The sequence below is a fragment of the Hemicordylus capensis genome, chromosome 4, assembly GCF_027244095.1.
Source record: "Hemicordylus capensis ecotype Gifberg chromosome 4, rHemCap1.1.pri, whole genome shotgun sequence".
NCBI classification, from domain to species: domain Eukaryota; kingdom Metazoa; phylum Chordata; class Lepidosauria; order Squamata; family Cordylidae; genus Hemicordylus; species Hemicordylus capensis.
Genome location: NC_069660.1, coordinates 93,459,274 through 93,479,582, shown reverse-complemented (window position 1 = coordinate 93,479,582; position 20,309 = coordinate 93,459,274). Strand labels below are relative to the sequence as shown.

At 42.7% G+C, this 20,309-nt stretch overlaps 1 protein-coding gene across 10 annotated transcripts in view; it reads left to right on the top strand.

The window, feature by feature from the left end:
- LOC128324868 (calreticulin-like) overlaps window positions 1-20,309 on the top strand; it is a 62,376-nt gene that overhangs the window by 23,835 nt on the left and 18,232 nt on the right. For 9 of the 10 annotated variants that reach the window (XM_053249971.1, XM_053249970.1, XM_053249974.1 and 6 more), the window contains 4 exons: window positions 10,676-10,770; window positions 12,438-12,647; window positions 15,295-15,408; window positions 17,326-17,469. In XM_053249971.1, coding sequence (XP_053105946.1) covers window positions 10,676-10,770; window positions 12,438-12,647; window positions 15,295-15,408; window positions 17,326-17,469 — 563 coding nt within the window. The remainder of the gene's footprint in view (window positions 1-10,675; window positions 10,771-12,437; window positions 12,648-15,294; window positions 15,409-17,325; window positions 17,470-20,309) is intronic. The other variant, XM_053249978.1, reaches the window with a different exon arrangement.

Genomic DNA, 20,309 nt, shown 5'->3' with positions numbered 1-20,309 from the left:
GGCTGTTGTCAGGTCAGTGCAATTGGCTGTGAGGATTTTTTTTTTCCTTTTAAAATGATTGCAAGGGATTTGTGCTTTCATATTCCTTGGGCTCCTTCACTATTTGTATTAGTGGGTTGGATCCAGACTAAGTTAGTCATGCCTAAGCACCATTAATTTCAATAGGACTTAGTTATTACTAATTTGATCTGGATCCTTTCCATGGTTTGTTTGCTCTCTTAATACTTGCAAAGCATATCATATGAGCTCACAGCATTGTTTCATAAGAACATAGGAAGAACCCTGCTGGCAGGGGTGGAGCCACCATTGCACTGGAGTGGGTGTGTCAAAGAGCCGCAGCTCTGTTTTTGAAAAGCTTCAACCAGCACTGGGTTCCCAGTCTGGACGGGAATGCGTTTCCCTGCCTTTATAAGCAGGGGAAGGTGCTCCTGGCCACTGCAAACGTGGTGCTGGCTGTAAGTTATCTGCAAATGGGTGCACGTGGCCCCGTTTGCAAACATGACAAAGCCCCCTGCACATCTGATGTCAGGCGTAGCGGGGGGGCCGGCAATGGTGGGCTGGACAGGGGCTGCTGGCATTCTCCCTACTATTGCCTGCAGGTCAGACTTGAGAATCTATCCAGCCAGCATCCTAGTTCCAGTGGCAGGAACATAGAGATATCATCTACCTAATTATGGCCAATAGTTATTCATTGACTTGTGCTCCATTCACTGTGGAGCTTTTTATGGAGTTTGACAATAGGTACAAGATCCTTGGTAGCATGCAGGCATCATCGTGTGCTCTTGATCCTTGCCCTTCTTGACTAATAAAAGCCTCCAAAGAGGGGGGGACAGTTAGGTGGCTGGAGGCTACTGTTAATACTTCATTGAGGGAGAGCAAGTTTCCATCTATTCTAAAAGAGGAGGCAGTCATTAGATCTATATTGAAAAAACCCTCTCTCAGTACCTCTGATTTTAATAACTACCAACCAGTTTCTAATGTTCCCTTTTTCGACAAGATGATGTGGTGACAGCCTAGCTGCTGAGGATCTTGGATGACACACAATATCTAGACTCATGTCAATCTGGCTATGGGTAAATCTCTTGTCCCTTGTGATAGTCCATCCCTATTGGTTCTGCTAGATCTCTCAACAGGCTTTTGATACCATTAACCATGGTATCTTTCTGGACCGCCTCTCTGAGTTGGGGCGGAGTGGGTCAGTCTTGGACTGGTTCTGATCCTACTTGGAGGCTTGGGTCCAGGAAGTGTTACTGGGGGACTGTTGCTCAGCCCCATGGCCACCAGCCTGTGGGGTTCCACAGGGCTCAATTTTGTCCACTTTGCTGTCTTACATCTAAATGAAACAATTGGGGGAGAACATCCAGATATTTTGGCTTCAGTGTCAACAATATGCAGCTGAATCAACAATATGCATGCGACACCCAGCTCTGTCTCATCATGCATCTGATCCCAGGGAGGCAGAGGAGGGTCTGAACCATTGTTTGGAAGTTGTGATGAGCTGGATGGGGGCTAACAAGCTAAAACTTAATCCTGGCAAGATGGAGGTGGTGGTGATTAGTAGAAGACCTGATTAGTGTATGGGGTTTCATCCTGTTGTGTATGGGGTTGCACTCCTCTGAAGGAGCAAGTTTGCAGCTTGGGGGTTCTCCTAGATCCAGCTCTGCTCCTAGAAAATCCGGTGACAGTACTGGCCAGGAACGCCTTTGCTCAGCTTTGGTGTGCCAGCTGCAGAGGGCTGATCTGGCCTCTGTCACCCATGCCTTAGTAACGTTGTGTTTGGATTATTGCAATGCACTCTAAATGGGGCTGCTTTTTGAAAAATATTCGGAATCAACAGATGGTGGACAGTGTGGCTACCAAATTGATCTCTAGGACTGCTCACAGTGCACATATTACTCCAATCTTGAAGGCACTGCACTGGTGCCTAATCTGTTTCTGGGTAAAATCCAGGGTGCTGGTTATTACCTTTAAAGCCCTAAATGGCTTGGCCCCAGGTACCTTAGGGACCACCTGCTCCCAGCTGAATTTATCCATGATTAGATTAGCTGGAAGGGCTCTGCTCTGCATGCCAACACTTGCTGATGCTCATTTGTCGAGCAAACAGGACAGGGCCTTTTCAGTGATTGCCCCCAGGCTGTGGAACTTGCACGCAGTTGAGATCAACATGGCTCCTTCTCTGCCAGTATTTAGGAAGAAAGTGAAGACTGCCCTTTTTATTCAGGCCTTCAGTCACTGAGATGCCCCCTGCTCTCTTTAAATTTTTGGCTCTGTTTTTTGAAGAAACTATTGATTGAGGTTTGTTGGCAGCATATCTCCCAACAATACCCATCACCTAGAATCAGTTAGGGCTTGTTCTCATGACCCACACAATTGTAGTTAAAGGGTTAATTAAGGTTGCCAAGCTGGGCATGCTCCCACAGAACATGATCTGAGAACCCATGCTTTACCAGTTGCTGATCATAGTTTAATCCTAGCTAACTGTGGTGGTGGGACTATGACTGCTGGTAAAGTGTGGGTTCTCACATCATCCTCCACAGGAGCATGCACAGCTCAGCAATCATAGTTAGTCCTTTAACTAAAATTGTTCAGGTCGTGAGCCCTTATTGTATAAACTTTGATTACATTATTGATTTTAATTTATTTTAAAAATTATATGTGTTACCTGGAGTTCTTCGTTGTGGTCTCTGTTGTTTACACAGGTGAGGCTTCACGCTTGTATAGAAATTCCATTCAGAAACCTTGTAAAGCTTTCTATCCCTGCTAGGGTTTTGGTGGGAGACTCCGCCCCCCTCATTAGCACAGTATCTGTCTTCCCTCAGTTCTTCATTGTCTGCCGCTGAGTGAACAGCTCTGACTTCGAAGTGCCTTCTTTGACTCTTTTGCTTTAAAAAAAAAACCTGCTATCGTTTAGTCAACTTCACATTTTACTTTTTATATCTTGCTCTTATGCTATAATTTTTTCCTTGCTATCCAGTTTTGCATTTTGCTTTAGCTCCGCGCCCCTCCCACAATTGCTTCCTTTTTTCTTTCCCCCTCTTTTTTAACTCCAAGAGAGGGAATATATTCTTTTTTCATGCCTCCCACCTTTGGCAGGGGTAATTTTTTCTTTGCTTCACTCACCCTTGTATGGTGAGTAAGGTCATTTTTAAGAGGTCTTGAGTCTGCCGTGTTAAAATCCCAAATTAGACAGACATTCTCATTGCTGTGTTTGCTTGGGTGAATCCCATAGGGTTAATACCAGCTCTCACTGCCTAAGGTTTACCAAGTATGCATGGAAAAATAGAGCCCAGAGACTTTGCTCTATCCTTTGGGGAAAGGCTTTGGCTGCTGCAACAAAAATGTCCTCTTCGGTACAAAAATGTACCAGATACCTCTGTCATGGACCCGTCCGATCCAGGAATTCCAGGACCTGGTATGGTATCAGAGTTCTCCAGTAGCCCCAATATGTTCTTCTATCCCGCAAGGGACAACTCTGACGCCTTATTCAATCCTGGAAGGGATTACTATAAATACCCAAGTGTATTCGGTACCAGAATCCCAGCCAGAAGTTACTGAATCCAAACACAAACTGGGTTCAACGTCAGACACTGGTGGTGGTGGTGGTGGTGGTGGTGGTGGTGGTGGTGATGAAGGAGAAGCAGCAGCAGCAGCTGGTGCCTTCTCAGCAGTCAACAGCTCCTCTTCAAAACCCCAAACTTGGTACTTCATCACTGTAGTCTTTGCCAAAGAAACCTACACCAAAGCCTGCAGCCTTTACTCCATCAGTGCCCACAGAACCTCTACAACTTGGCCTAACCTCAATACCAACTGAACCACTCCTCACCATGGAGGAAGTAGTCAATCTCCTTCAGGAACCAAATGCATCTGACCTCAAACAGGAGGTGTTTTCTCCTGTTGTGTTCATCTCGAACCTGCCATCAGACCACTCAGGACGATTTTGACCAGCACCGACACTAGGAATGAGTAACTGTCTGGAACCCGTGCGGGAACCACACCAGGACCCACATCCAGTCCTGAGTCCCTACAAGGAAAAGTGCCATTCCAAGGATTCTTATATGCCAAGCTGGTCTTGTGGCAGCAAGCATGAATTGCCCCCTTTGCTAAGCAGGGTCCACCCTTGTTTGCATTTGAATGTGAGACTATATGTGAGGACTTTAAGATATTCCCCTTAGGGAATGGGGCTGTTCAGGGAAGAGCATATGCATGCTTGCATGCAGAAGGTTCCAAATTCCCTTCCTGGTGTCTCTAGATAGGGCTGAGAGACTCCTGCGTGTAACCTTGGAGAAGCCATTGCCAATCTGTGTAGACAATACTGAGCTAGATGGACCAATGGTCTGACTCTATATAAGGCAGCTTCCTATGTTTCTAGGTAATCTGATAGACATATACATGGAGGACTATTTTGAAGATGAGTCAGAAGATGATTACTCCTATCATGAGAGACATCAATACCGACCGAAACCTTCTAGTTCGAGAATATTATCAGCCCAGATCCTAGGGCTCCAGATACTTGAAATCTCACTGGATGACAGATATTCTACTTTCTCCAGATCTCCTTCACCACAATCCACCTGAAAATGGAGCAGGTCCTGGCATTGCCCCATTACTCTCAGTACCATCTTAGGGGTTCCCCAGCATGACACCAAAGGTGCTCCTGGTCCCCTGCTAGGTACCGAAGTTGCTCTCGGTCTTGGCTCTGTGAACGGGTTAGCCATCAACCCCATACAAGATCATGATCTTGCCTTACACAGCCACCACCTGTATCTCAATGCTCAGGTTCAGACAAGGTCCTGAGTCCTCCTAGTCAACAACTTTGGAATGCTCCACTCTTCAGCTTCCACCACAGTTTTTAGGAAACAAGCAAAGATGTGGGTCTTCACCCAGGCTTTTAAATGAGATTAGTTTTTGCTGGTACTGCTCTGTGTTTTATGTATTATTGTTTTAGAGAGGCTTGTACATTTCTAAATAGAGATTATTTTTATATTCATATTAATAGCTCTACTTCTTGTATTTTAATTGTGTATTGTTTTAACCATATATTGTAAATTGCTTTGAGATTATTTAAATGAAAAGCAATATATAAATTGAACAATAAATAAACCAAACCTCAGCCCCAATTCGATTCAGTACCAAGGGACTGCACCATTTCAGCTGTCCTGCACCAAGTCACCATTATTCAGTATCTAAACCACCACCCGACTCTAATCCAAGATAGCGAACCTGAACACAAAGAACCCTAGAAGCAGGAACAGAACGTTCTGGGTCTAGCACTCACTTTTCTCCAGTAGATGGAATCCCAGAGCGCATATCTGAGTGCCCCAAAAAGGAGTTTAAAAGCCACTCAGAGTACATCCACAGCATGGCCAGTTCCTTGGGTCTACAGGTAAAGCAACAACCACAAGCCTCGGAGAACACTTCCAACATTTAAATCGCTTCTAAACATTACCCAGTCTTGCTGGGAGAAACCATCCTCCCTCAGCCAACTTCTATATAGAGTCTTTCTATAGGGTGCAACTGGACAATTGTTTCTGCAGAAGCATCCTACTCTGAACACAATCATGGTGGAGGTAGTACAATCAAAAGTCCAAATATAGAATTCTTGCAACTCCCATAGACTGGGAGGGGAGAAAACTAGACTCTATAAGCAACTGCCTATATTCCATCTCTATGCTCCAGCTAAAAATTGCTAATTACCAGGCTTGTATGGGTCGTTATAATTACTTGTGGGAAACGTTAGGCCATTACCTGCACCAACTGGTATCAGATCAAAAAGAACTCACTAATGTCATATGAAGGGAAGCTTTTCAACTGGCCAAGCAATAATTGCATTCTTTGAGACATCAGGCAGACTGCACCTCTAGAGTAATGGCATCCTCTATAGCGCTAATATACCATGCATAGCTGTGATCTTCAGGTCTTACTCTGGAAGCCAAATTGCATATAGAAGACCTCCCTTTTGATGGGAAAGCACTATTGGGGGGCAGAACTGATGGAACATAGAAAGGATGTGTCGGGGTTTCCTCCCCTCCTCCCTGAGACAAGGAGGTGTGCCCAGCCAGCTAGCAGAGTGCCGAGAGAAGCCAGGGGCTCCAGACACCAGGACAGCCCGGGCAATTACCTCTCAGAAGCCAGAGAGGATTCAGAGAGACATGCCACAGATGCCAGGGGATGGGCAGGCGTCGCCCAAGAGGCAGCAGACTGGTGGAGAGGAAATTGCCAGGAAAGCAACTCCACAGTTGCAAGCAGCTGGAAGAATGATAAGGCAGGGGGGTGGAGTTGGGGAATGAGCCCCCTGTGGAGGCCAGCGACTGGGTGTCCAGGACACGTGCCTGGCCAGGGAAGATAGAGCCGACAGAAAGCGGGGAGGAGCGTCTGAGATGCAGGGATTTATTTAAGGCAGGGGCTGCCGAGGATGAGCAGATCAGTCGGGACGGGGTTTGTGAGCCTGACAGTCTCCCGGAGAGGGGCTCAGGCTTTTGGCTCCCACTGATAGGTGAAGGAGGGGAGTGGATAAACTTACTTACTTCCCCAACTCTGAGGCAACGCCCGTACCTATAATTCACTGCGAGAGAGCAGAAAGGGCACTTTGGAGAATTTCTCCTCCCAAAAGCTGGACAGGGTGCACAAACTGCGGGATACTGTCCAGTCCATGAATCTCACTTCCTCTCAGACCAAGTCTGCCAGGCCATACAAATGGAATAAGCCAACAACTTACAAGTCTTCTTTCCAGTCCCATAGTTTAGATCACTAATTTCATCTCCAGTGATGGGGCTTTCTGGAATACCTCATCATATTCTGCACTGAAACAGACCCAGACGAAGGACAAGCAGCCCACTTATGCGAAGCACGCATGGCACATGCATCAACAGAATGGGTACTTGCCTCAGGCCTTATCTGACAGCATGGGAAAGGTTAACAAATGATCAATGGGTGCTTGCCATCATTCATTTTGGATGTGCCATGGAATTTTCTACACCATCCTCCCATTTATGTCAGCAAATAAATTTCCCCGACTCCGTCCCTCTACTCCAGAAAGGCACTATAGAACCAGTTCTTCCAAACTCCACAAACAAGTTTTATTCTTCATACTTCACAGTCCCAAAGTCTCTGACCCATCTTGGATCTCAGAGACCTAAATCAGTTTGTGGAATACTAGTGTTTCCATATGGTGTCAATTCCAGATATTGTTGCTCATCTGCCAGAAGAGGCATTGTTCGCGTCAATAGAGCTCAAAGACACCTACTGCCACATCACAATCTGGCTGCAACACTCCTGGTTTCTGTTCTTTGAACCCCTGCATACCAGTTCAAAGCCCTCCCTTTCAGATTATCCATAGCCCCACATGTTTTCACCAAATGCATGGTGGTAGTGGTTGCACATCTACAAGATCAAAACATTCATGTGTTTCTGTACTCGATGATTGGCTCCTATTCACCACAACACTAACAGCCAGTATTCAAACTACAGTTTCCTCCTGGAGGCACTGTGACTTCAGATAAACTTCAAAAAAATCTAACTTAACCCCCACCAGGGTTATCCAATTGATGGAGGTAGTCTTCAATCTGAAGTTCATCTTCCAACTCAGCATATCCAAGACCTCTCGCTTCTGGTGGCCAATCCTGCGTCTCAACTTCAGCACATGGCAAGGATGATTCAACAAATGTTAGACTTAATGGTTTCCACTGTGTGCATTTTGCCCCACTTAAGGCTACGAATGAGGATAACCCAGTGATGTTTCCTGGATCACCTCAACCCACAGAAACAAAGCTAGTCCATGAGACTATGCCTGCCTGAATCAGTATGCCAGTCTATCCAGGCATGAGCTAACCGCTTTCACCTAGCAGTGGGGACACCTTTCACCTCACCCTGACCTTGGGTACAAATCACAACAGATGTATCAGAATTAGGTTGTGGAGTCCAATATTCCAGCGATTGGATCAGTGGGCATTGGCCTCCATACAAAAGGCAGTATCATATCAACTATATTAAGCTCCTGGCAATTTACAATGCTTTAAGAGGCTTTTTATCAAGGCTCAAATATCACCATGTCATAATACAAGCTGACAACACCACAGCCAAAGCCTACATCAACCGACAGGGAGGCACAGGATCCAAATTACTCCTGGACTTAATGCTATAGATTTGGGACTGGGCAGTTGCCCGAGACATCAAATGGTGCAGCTGTCTATATTCAAGGTCAAGCCAATGTCTTGGTGGACTTCCTCAGTAGGATGATGTCAATGTCCCAGGAATGGCAACTGGATCCAATCAGATTTCCGCCACTGGGGCACCCCAAACATAGATCTATTCATGTCACCAGTCAACCATCAGGGCTCAAAATATTGCACGAGGGCAGAGAGGGACCCGCACTTCCTGGGAGATGCCTTTGCAAATCAGTGGAGCGATCAATTTTGCTAGCACTCCATTACTCCCAATATCAGCATGTGCCTCCGATATCGTTACTCACGGAGGCACTGAAAAAGGTCAGGGAGGATCATGTCAGGGCAATCCTGATAGCCCCAGATGGCTAGGAAACCCTGGATCCCCATGCTACTGACATAGATAACAGGGGATTTCCAACCCTTATCTCAAGTCCCATACCTTCTGATACAGAGCCAGGGGTCTGTCCTGGGTCTTCACAGAGACAAGGTACAGCTTTATCCGCATATGACTTTCCTTCCAAAAGTTGTGTCTACTTTCCATAGATCACAACCACTTTCGCTACTAGTTTTCTTTCCAACTCAACTACACCTGCTGAAAGGACGCTACATTCTTTAGATGTTAGAGGAGCACTAGACTTCTATACCGAGAGAACATCAATATTTGGAAAAACTAAAACCTTATTTGTATCCAACAATGAGTATCATTAGAACAGCGACCCTTGTCTCAAGCCCTGTCTCACTGAATAGTTAACACCATTTCCCTTGCTTACCAGTTCGCCAGGAGACCTGTATCTGCCCCTATCAGAACCCATTCTACCAGAGCTATCTCAACACTACAGCTTTCGATAAGAATGTACCGATGGATGTAATTTAGAGAGCTGCAACCTGGGCTCAACCTACCTCATTCATCATCTACTATGCTCTGGATGTTAGAGCCCGCTGGGATTCTATCGTGGGCAGAGCAGTGTTGAATGCCATCTTCCAGTGACTGCCTTACCTCCACCAGATAAGTGAACTTGTGATGCACCCACCAGTGTGAACAACAGAGACCACGATGAAGAACAACAGGTTGCGTACCTATAACTGAGATTCTTCTAGTGGTCATCTGTTGGTTCACACAGCCATCCCTCCTCCCTGTTTCAATCTCTTTCAGATCAGCAGACACTTGAACTAAGGGAAGACAGATACTGTGCTGCTGAGGGGTTCAGAGTCTCCTGCCAAAAACGCTCACAGGGATAGAGAGCTTTAGAAAATTCTCAAATGTGATTCTCAATATGAACAAATTTATGACCACAAGAAGACCACTCAGCTTTAGGTAAGCAATCTGTTGTTTTGCAAGGGATGTTATGCCCCCACCCAAGGACTCTGAAAAAGAGGGTGGGGCAGTTAACTTACTGGGCAACAGGGAAACATGTGAGAAGAGTCAGGTTCATGATACAAATGGAGAGGCATCCAAGACAGGCCAGGGTGAGCGGTTGCTGAAGGAGGAGCCAACGGGGCAGAATGCCCTTCGGAGGGAAGAGTCTGAGTCTGAGCAGGAGACTGAGTGGCCATTGTCTCCCAGAGAACACAGGTGAGAGAAGTGTCAAGAGGAGTTGAGAAGAAGCAGCCAGTTATTGGCAAGAAGGCAGCAAGAGACTGACTGTATTTATAGCAGCTGCCGGGGGGTGGAGTGGTGATTGCGTATACCTGGCTGTTTGCTCTAAATTCTTCAGTTTGTGCCCTGAACAAATTGCTGGAGATAATGTATCTAACCAGCCTTCGTGACGCTAGTTTGCTGGATAGTGACCCTAGAATCCAGACCTTTGAAATTCTGGTCTAGAAGGCCTAGTTTATTGGATTTCAGTTGGGACATTGGTGCCCTGATTATTTTGCTTCTGTGTTTAAATGTAAAGTAGGTTTTGAGGGGAATAAGCAGAGGTGCTTTGACCCCTGGACTTTCAAAATTCAGGGCCTCTGCACCCTCTGGGGGGCCCCAAATCCTCTTTAGTCTGTCTCAGGTGGTATGGTTGCCACACTGCCGGCCCACGCTGTGTTGCACAGCCGAACATGTCTGTGGCCTGCACCAGGCAGCTAGGCATGACATCTGCTTTAGAGACAGAGGGGGAATTGGGGAAAGAAATATGTGGAATACAAATATGTTAAGTTGCATGTTGAAATGTTTCTGCTAATGCATATTTGCATAAATGTACCTGTTTTATATTCTTACATTCTTGTGAGTTCAGTTGCTGTTTGTGTGCTCAAGAACCCATGTGTTAAAAATACACTGTGTTTGTAAGAGATGGTTAACTTGCTGCCAGGGGTGGGTGGGGGCCTCTAAAGGCCTATAGGTCCAGGCTTCAAAATTACCTAGCTGCACCTCTGGGGAAAAGGAAGTATAAAATGAAAGTTCTATTTAAAAGGTGGTGTTTCATCTGCATACAGACTGCTTTGTGATTAAATTAGACACTTATATTTGTTCAGATAAAACTGACCAGAATCATTTAGATCTTCAAAACACTGTTTTCTTCTAGGCCCAGATATATGTGGAGAGGACAAAAAGATAGTACAGGTCATCTTTAACTATAAAGATGAGTACTATTTGATCAAAAAGAACATCAAATGTGAGGTACAATCTGTGTTTTCTTAGTATCTGAGAAACATTATTAATGACTAGTCCTGTTTATTGAGGGTGATGGTGGTTTCTAATAATTGTTTGTCTTTTTGCATGTTTCTGCCTTTGTGTATTGCTTTCTACACATAATGAACAGTTAAAAGTTCATTGTTATATAACAAGTCTGAGTAAGACTAATTTTGATACTCAGTAAGCTTTTGTAAGTTATAGCCTACTTAAAATATTAGAAGTGGAACTGATGGCAGTGAGCAATACAAGGAAGTTAGCAGAATGTATGCTCTCAATTATCCTCCTTTTAAAAGGGCATTTACTCTATCATAGATTAGAACTGAAGGTGGTTCAGTTCTGAAAGTGGTTCAGGGTCTTTAAAAAGGGAGAAGATTCTATAGTATTCCTTAAGGTCTTGGTTACATAATCACATTTCTCAGTTCCTGCTGTGTCCATACATCTCCTGGAACTGATTTTCTTGAGGATAGTCCCTGAAGTATCTTATGGAATATTTAGTAAAATGCCTGTTTCAAGCACTAGAATATTCTTCAAATGCAGCTATTAAATCTGCATTTGCAGCTATCACATGACAAGACATAGCATTTGAGACTAATGGACAATAGTTAAGCAAAAAATCTTTGGGGAAACCTTCTGAAGAAAACTAGAGCTAGTTGTGCAGAATCTTAGTGGTTAAAAGTAACAATGCAATATATTAATAATATCCGGTTGACAGCTGACTCAAAAAGACAATGCTAGTGGAAAGTAAAATAATCAGTACCTTAGCTAGGGCCATGCATTATTATGCCTAAACCTTAGGCCATGCATTATTATGCCTGTCCTCATGAGCAAGAAGTCTGAGCATTTAGGATTGCCACTCTTGCTATAGAGGCACCATTTACATACTTTTAAACCCCCCAGTGCAGAAGGAGACATAGCAGTCCTATCCTAATAGTAAGTAATGTATAGTGCTATACTAATGTATAGTGCAGTCGTTCCCAAACAGGGTTCCTCCAGATGTTGCTGAACTAGAGCCTTCGGAGCCAGGCGGTAGATAAATTAAAATAAAATAAAATAAAATAAATAACAACCCCCATCACTCCTAGCCACAATAAATTATAGCTGGGAATGATGGGAGTTGTAGTTCAGCAACATCTGGAAGAACCCTGGTTGGGAAACACTGGTGTGGTAACTGACATTCAGGTCAGCGCTGCACTGATGCAACTGTGACCAACATCCAGACCAAGGTGCCATCATGGGAGGGATGATTTTCAACTATCTCTCTTTACCTTTTTAACCCACTGTACCTCTCAAAAATATGTCCCTGAATGTAGTATGACCTTCAAGGACATATTTTTGAGAGGCACAGTGGGCTTCAGAGGGAAAGAGAGAGAACTGAAAATCACCCCTTGCATAACTGCACAGCCTTAGTCTGTATGTCAGCCAGCATTGCACCAGCACGGTACTGGTCTGATGTCAGTCAGTGTCACTAACTTTCTGAGTCTCCACACTGTTTGACAAAGGATAGAGTAGAATCAGAGTATCAGACTTTTTCCCCCCATTTAGTTTATAATCTGTTATGCAGTCTTAACTGATAAAGTTCACCATTTGTTTCAAACAGTGGAAAATAAGTTACTGTTGCTGTGCAATAATGTTCATTCTTTTTCTTTTTTGAGACCGATGACTTTACCCATCTCTACACCCTGATAGTCCGTCCAGATCTTACTTATGAAGTAAAGATTGATAATTATGTGGCTGAAGCTGGCCATCTAGAAGATGACTGGGACTTCTTACCTCCAAGGAAGATAATTGATCCTGATATGCCAAAACCTGAATACTGGGATGAAAGGGAAATTATTGAAGATCCTATGGACAAGAAACCAGATGTAAGGTTTCACTTTTAATATGATGGCTTTATGCAATATATCAAACTGACTGCCCTACCAGACATATTTTGTCCACTGCTACTCTCTTATTGTTCATTATGTGGATAATGTGATTGTACTGGATATCTAATTCTAGAATTAGCTCTAAGGAGAGTCTGGTTGACAAAATTTCTTATATTTTTATAACTGTTTTAATAACTTCAATAAAACTAAAAACACTTCTTAGTATTTAAGATTTTAAATTGTTTTAAATTTTATGCTGTATTTTCACCTTGTGTAAGCCACCTAGAGACATTTGGTTTTTGGTGGTATAGAAATATGCAAAATAAATAAATATTTCCATTAAGCTCACAACGATAGTTCATTATGATTCCCATTTTACAAATGGGAAAATTGAAGCTACTTGTTGTCATTCAATGAGCTTATGACTGAATTGGGATTACATCACTACTGGATTTCAGTGACACTTTAGTAATGTATGCCTTGCCTGGCATAGTTTAAACTTAATAGTAGACCTGTTTAAAGCCTTTGTACCCACTGTTGCCTGTGCCCTCCCCATTGCTCTGTCTCCATTGTGGTACCAGACAGAGGAAATTATTGTTAATAATGGTTCAGAGATTCATTTCAGTTAACAATAGTTAATATTTATTATTGTTGTTGTTGTTATACTCATCATCATTATTACATTATTTATGATGACTTCAACTATAGTGCTAAAGGAAAGCCAATGGAAACAAGAGAAAGGAAAAAAGACTTCCTGTCAAATTGCAAACTCCTTGGACCCACCAAAAATGCTCTCATGATAATAGCATTAGTAAAGATAAAGTGTGCTATCAAGTTGATTTTGACTGCCGGTGCCCCCAGAACCCTGTGGTTTTCTTTGATAGAATACAGGAGGGGTTTACCATTGCCCTCCTCCCTCACAGTGTGAGATGATGTCTTTCAGCACCTTCCTATATCGCTGCTGCCCGTTATAGTACCAGCGGGGATTCGAACCGGCAACCTTCTGCTTGTTAGTCAAGCATTTCCCCACTGTGCCACTTAAGGTGACAGTAGTAGTACTGAAAAAGGATTATTTACAGATAACAGTTGGATAATTGTATCTGCTGCTTAACTGCAGAGCATATTTATCCTTGGCACACTGAAGAGTATGGTGGTGAGAGAGACTGTAATTCAGCACTACTAGACATACTTTGCCAACAAGTGGTTCATACGGTATCTCCATTATGAAATTATGAACTGGGAAATATCTGTGCCTGAAACCAGAGAGAACCTCTGTCAGACAGCATAAACAATACCATTATGGATCTTTATCTTGACTTGGGCCAAGATAATTCATATCAAACTTGGATTAAAAATTTGTTGACAGGTAGCCATGTTTTTGCTACCTGTAGTTTTCACCCCGAGTTGGAGCAATTTTATCATTGCAAAGCAACCTGTCCTCTTGTATTAACAGAGGGAAAAGCTACTTCCCTCTGAAAGTGCTACAACAAAGTAACAAGAAACACTAGGGAAGGGGGGGGAAGAGTTCCTGTCCCATTGCTATATCTTTTGATCATCAAGAAGCATTCTCTACATGATACTATCAGTGTTCACAATTCAAACAGCAATAGCATATAGAAGGGATTCCCAATAGCTACTTCACAATTCTGTTACTTCCATCTCCTGAAGGATCACTAGAGTTAATGCAATCCAAGACCGTTTCTCTGAGCTAATGCAGAAAAGCTGATTTAAGCAAGTATCTACTGCAATTTACTCTATACATCATGCAGACTACTTTCCTTGAGCATATTGAAATAATAAAATTTCCCAGGTCCTCTCTGAAGGACACAGGGTTCCTTATGGGATACAGGATTCCTGAAGATTAGTTTTAGAGGTGTGGGCATATGCTTACAAAAACCAGTCCTTTTAAAGAAGCCTATAGGACAAATGGGTAAGGTAGACATATGTCTGCAAAAGTATGGTGGAACACACCAAAAAAAGCCATTACAGCATTGTAAAGATGAGGGTCATGCCTCTTGAAGATGCAAAGATGTGGATCCTCATCCAGGAGCCTGTGATAACAAAGCTACTATAATGTCCAGGCTGGCATTTACATTTCGTTCACATACTGAGAGTCCCATGTCTTGTAGTGGTTGTGACTCTGAAGTTGAATGCCACATAACCCAAAAGGATGCACGTTCAATTATTATTAGTAATTTTAGTATTAGTATTTAAATATAGTATATAATGACAAAACATGAGCTGATAATTAATATTTATGAAGTTACTAATGAGCCAATGGTGGTATGAGTGAGCATTTTAAAAGAGAATTCATATAGTATCCAATGATACTATTATGGAAATGCAAGGCACTTCCACTTGCTAAAGGCAGGCTCCCCAGTTGCTGTCAGTTTCCCCACCTGTTGCAGTTCACCTCCACCTTGGAATAAACTGCTCCTAAGAACTGAGGGACCCTCTGACAAAATATGGGATGTGACACAGCGGGCTGTAGTGTCAAGAAGCCTGCCTTGCATGGGTAGAAGTGCTTTCCACTCACATTATGGCACCTTTGCACTGCAACCATTGTCTAGTTGCTTCTTGTCAAAATAAATGTTTGAACTAGCAATCTCTATGGGTCATGTTGACAAATCAATATTTTTTTTAGGACTGGGACCAGCCAGAAAGAATTCCTGACCCAAATGTCAAGAAGCCATATGACTGGGATGAAGAGATGGATGGAGAGTGGGCACCACCATCAGTTCCAAACCCTCAGTACCGAGTAAGATCGGTATACATTTACATCATAAATACAGTGACTAGCCTGGTGAACACTTCATCTCAAGATACTGTACTGTAGGAAGTGGTCAAAATATGTCCCTGATCTGCAAAATTCTTTGCTTTATTTCAGCTTTGTAATTAAGCAACTAAAATTCACTTGCCCAGAAATTTTTGTTATCAGGTGCTTCAAGGATATTGAAAGGGGCCCATTCTCTCCTCCCCACAACCCACTTTTTGGCCATACCTCTGCAGGCAGCGGCAGCTCCAGCAACACTTGAAGAGCTGATTACATTCCCAGCAGCCAGCTCATGCTGGTTGTCATCATTTGATTTAGTTTGGCTGATGTTTTGTTTTGCTCCAGAACGCTCCAGGCACCCTGGTTAATTTCCTGATGCATTCTAGAACTTCAAAAAAAGAAAAATGATGAGTTGGCACACACCATATGCTGGGAATATTTTCAGTGCTTCAAGTGTTGTTGAAGCTGCCACTGCCCACAAAAGCATGCCTCTCCCCAAAAAGGTCAAAGAGAGAATGAATCCTCACCCAACTCAAGTTCCAGGTTGCCAATAGTGATAGATTTATCTGTAAATCATGACCATATCCTTTCCTCTTGGACATCCACCTCTTACTCTGGAGTGTGCCTTCTTTTTTCTACTACACCTCCAAATCTGCCTTGACCCCATTCTTCTTCTTTGCTTCCATCTCATTTATTTTCTTTCTCTTATCTTCATATTTCTTGCTATCCAAGAAAGTCTCCTTTCCCATGGTTTTTCAAACATACTTTAATCTCCCCATCCTTAAAAACCTGCCATGTCCAAACTCCTCAAGTAGTTGATCGATATTTGCTGCTTTTAATTTCTTCTTAGGAACATAGGAAGCTCCATATACTGAGTCAGACCCTAGGTCAATCTTGCTCAGACTGGCAGCGGCTTCTCCAAGGTTGCAGGCAGGAATCTCTCTTAGTCCTGTATTGGAGATGCCAGGGAAAGAACTTGGAACCTAGAAGCTCTTCCCAGAGCGGCTCCATCCCCTAAGGGGAATATCTTACAGTGCTCACACTTCTAGTCTCCCTTTCATATGCAACCAGGGAGGACCCTGCTTAGCTAAGGGGACGTTTGAATTCTTCCTTGGTTTTCTCTTCATTCTTTTTATCCCGTATCCAAGTGGTTGCCATATTGTGTCTCTCCATTTGAAAATCTCCAAGATCTACCTTTTCCATTTTGTACTGACTGCTCATTACTATGATTGTCACCTAAAGCCACTGTAGTGACTTCTGCCATGTTATAGCCATTTGTAAGTTCTAGCCTCTAGTGTTAGAGTTTGTACCTCTTAAGTCCATGATCATGTTTCCTCTTCATCTTTCCACTTCTACTTGCTCTCTTTATTCCACTCATATTCATCTCCTATTAGTTGTCGTTTATCCTTCTCTTGTTCCAGCCTCAGGGCCTTCTGTCATGATGCTCCTTTTGCTTGGAACAGTCTTCCCTGACCCACTGTCTTTTTGACAGGTTGCCTCCCTCCTCCCCAGGTCTTTCCAATTCTTGAACAAAGGCTTTCCTGAATACTTATCTTCATCTCTGTTATCGTAGAAGTCACAGGTAACATTCGACATGATCCACAACACATTTCAAACACTTTAGTCCCATTTGAAGACATAGTTTAAGTGCAAGTAAACTGTTTAGCGGGTTTTATTGTACCATAAAGGGGTTGTTGTTTTTTTGCTCTGCCACCAGATAGGGTATGCATTCAAGTCTCTAAAATAAAGTGATACTCAATATCAAAATATATTAGTGTTTTTATTTTATGTATTCATTTATTTGACTTATCCCAGGCTTATGCTGACTGCTGAATACCTTGATTAAATAGAGTTTGAAAAGTAGTATCAAACGTGTCCCAAATACCTGTTGTTGTTTTTTAGGGGATATGGAAGCCTCGTATAATTAAAAATCCCAATTATAATGGTATATGGGTCCAGCCAGAAGTTGACAACCCAGAGTACACACCAGATCCTAATCTTTACAAATATTTCAACATTAGTATCATTGGCTTAGAAATTTTACAGGTATGTATATTATACGTTCAGAATAAATCCTTCACTGGAAAGATAATTCTCACAATTATCTTTTGACATTCTGTACTGCTGTGGAGCAAAGCAAGTCTGCTTTTCAGTTTGACTCATTCTGTAGCCTAGGAGAACTATAGGAATGATAGGCAGCACATTCATTCGGAAATGATAATGGCTGACATCCAGACTAATATCGCGGTAGCATAGTGAGAGAAGTGATGTGTGATTAAATTTGCAGTGCTCTGCAAAGTTGTGTAATGGCTGGTGGAAGACCTTCTCCAGGACACTACAAGGCATTGTGGAAGTTCTTGTGCCAACATGTCAACATCATCCACTAGCACAAAAACTAGTCTGGAGCAGCTGTTCCTTTCTTTGCGCAGCATTATTGCGCTATATCTTTACACCAGCACAACAGCATTATTCATGCTAGTAGAACACTAGTCTGGAGTGTTCACTGGTATTATTGCATTTTTATGTGCAACCTCTGTAATTAATTAAACATTGGCATGGATAGCCTCTAAAGAACCTACTTAGATGGCAATCCTCAAATCACTTTCTTCAGAGTAGGAATATTGTAGAGAAATTTATTAGAGGAATGCTGCAGGGTTGATGGGATAAGACAAACCCTTTAAGTACTTGCCTTGAATGGAAAAGCAATATTAATTATGAGTGTGATGGAATAGGAGAGGTGAATGCTTTGGTGGATATAGCTAATTCATTCATTAAGCATGTCTTTACTAGTAGTTTTCTACTATACACAGCAAATATGGATTTTCCACTATATTGGCAAAAAACATATATAATTCTTAAATATTCTGAGAACTCTTGTGTAACATTCAACCTCCATATCACCCCAAGCTGGGAAGCCAATATGATTTTAAATTGTCAGTATTTACTGCCTTGTTGCCTGTACCAGAGTTACTGGTACCCCTTGGGGCACTTGAAGAGCTCCTAGGAGGTACTCAGAGCCCTCTGCCTATTTGGGGATGGGGAACAAACTATTTGTTCCCCATCCAAGGATTGCCGGCATGAAGCTGACACACATCCTCAGCTATGTGTCCACTGCAAAACAGGCGGGAGAATGAAGACACTCTTCCTTTGCTCCTGATTGGCTGCCTACATGCTGAAATTCAGCATATTCCTTCCCCCAGCCTGACTGACAGGCTTAAGAAAATTAGTACTGAGTCGTTCCATTCAGATCAATGGGACAAATACACGGGCAGATCCAGCAGGAAATTACAGGTGGTGCTACATAATTGTTTTAAAAAATAAAATATTTCCCCCCATATATAAAAATGTTGGGGGTTGAATTTTCTTTCTCTTGCAAATGCAGTATGCCAGGGGTGTCAAATTCAAATCTGATGGTGGGCTGGATTCCTCCCCACGTTTTGATAATTAAACCCTTCCATGCTCTCTAAATGTATCCAACACTCTCCTCCCCTCTAGTTTGCTTCACCACTAAAAATGAATCTCCTTTTTCTCCTGTATCAAATTTCTCCTGCAATCAATACCCACACGTTTGAGAACCAGTGTGGTGTAGTTACTAGAGTCTTAAGACTAGGATTGGGGGACTAATACTTGCCAATCAGTTATGAAACCCACTGCAGGACTTTAGGTGAGACATTCTCTCTCTCTCCTCCAAACCTGCCTCACAAGATTGTTGTGAAGATAAAAGTGAGGAGGAACAATATTTACGCTACCCTGAACTATTTGGAGGAAGAACAGGATATGTGTCATAATGAAATGTATGTATATGTGTCTATAACATATACATATTTATGTTGACTTTTAGCCACATGCACTCCAGTCCTAAGCATGTAAACTCAGAAGAAAATTCAAATAGCTTTTTTCACACCTATCACTCCAACAAGCAGCCCATTTTGATCTCTTCTATGAACTACATTTAAGCAAACTATATTCAACTACAGTGTCTGTCTATACACAACAGTGTTTATAGAGTATATATAGTGTGTGTCTATACACTACAGAAGGAAAAGCCACCAATTTGATTTCAAACGGGATAGCAGAATGCCATATATGGAATTATTCCAGTTTCTTAGGATTACAGACAAGCAAGCATTTCAAGGGCAAGATAGCTTTTAAAATGAGTTTCTTGTTTTTGTTTGGTTGGTTGGTTTTGTTTTATTGAGAGCCAGCGTGATGTTGTGGTTAGAGTATTGGACTAGGGCCGGGAGACCCGAGTTCAAATCCTCATTCAGACATGATACTTGCTGGGTGACTCTGGGCCAGTCACACATCTCTCAGCCTAACCTACCCCACAGGGTTGTTGTGAGAAGAAACTTAACTATGTACACTGCTCTGGGCTCCTTGGGGGAAAAGCGGGATATAAATGCTTTTTTTAAAAAAAGGTTCTTATCTGATTTGCAAAGCCTTATTCTGAAGCAAGTGTATAAAAATGGACTTGGGTGGCGGAGGGGAAATGCCTAATGTTAGCAATTTGTGAAACTACTTTGAAGAAGTTGGGGTATTTTAGTCCATTATAAGCTTATTAACAAGGCAATATGCAAGTTATTTATATATGAGCTACTATCACAAGCACAATGCAAAATAAAATAGTAATTATTGTAAGGAGAAACATGTTGAGAGAGAACCATTTCCCCCATATATTTTGCTATTTAAGCTTTTTTGAGAACTTGGTTGCTAAAAAAGCAGCTGTAGCATATTACAATCCTTTGTCTCAGAGAAAACCCACGTGAGGGGAAGAAGAGTGCTGAATCATCCCCTCTATGCTTTCCAAAAAAAGGCTTCTCCCAAAACTTTCCTGTAATATTGGTAGTTCTAAGGCTGCCACCACCACCCACTTATTGACAGAGCTT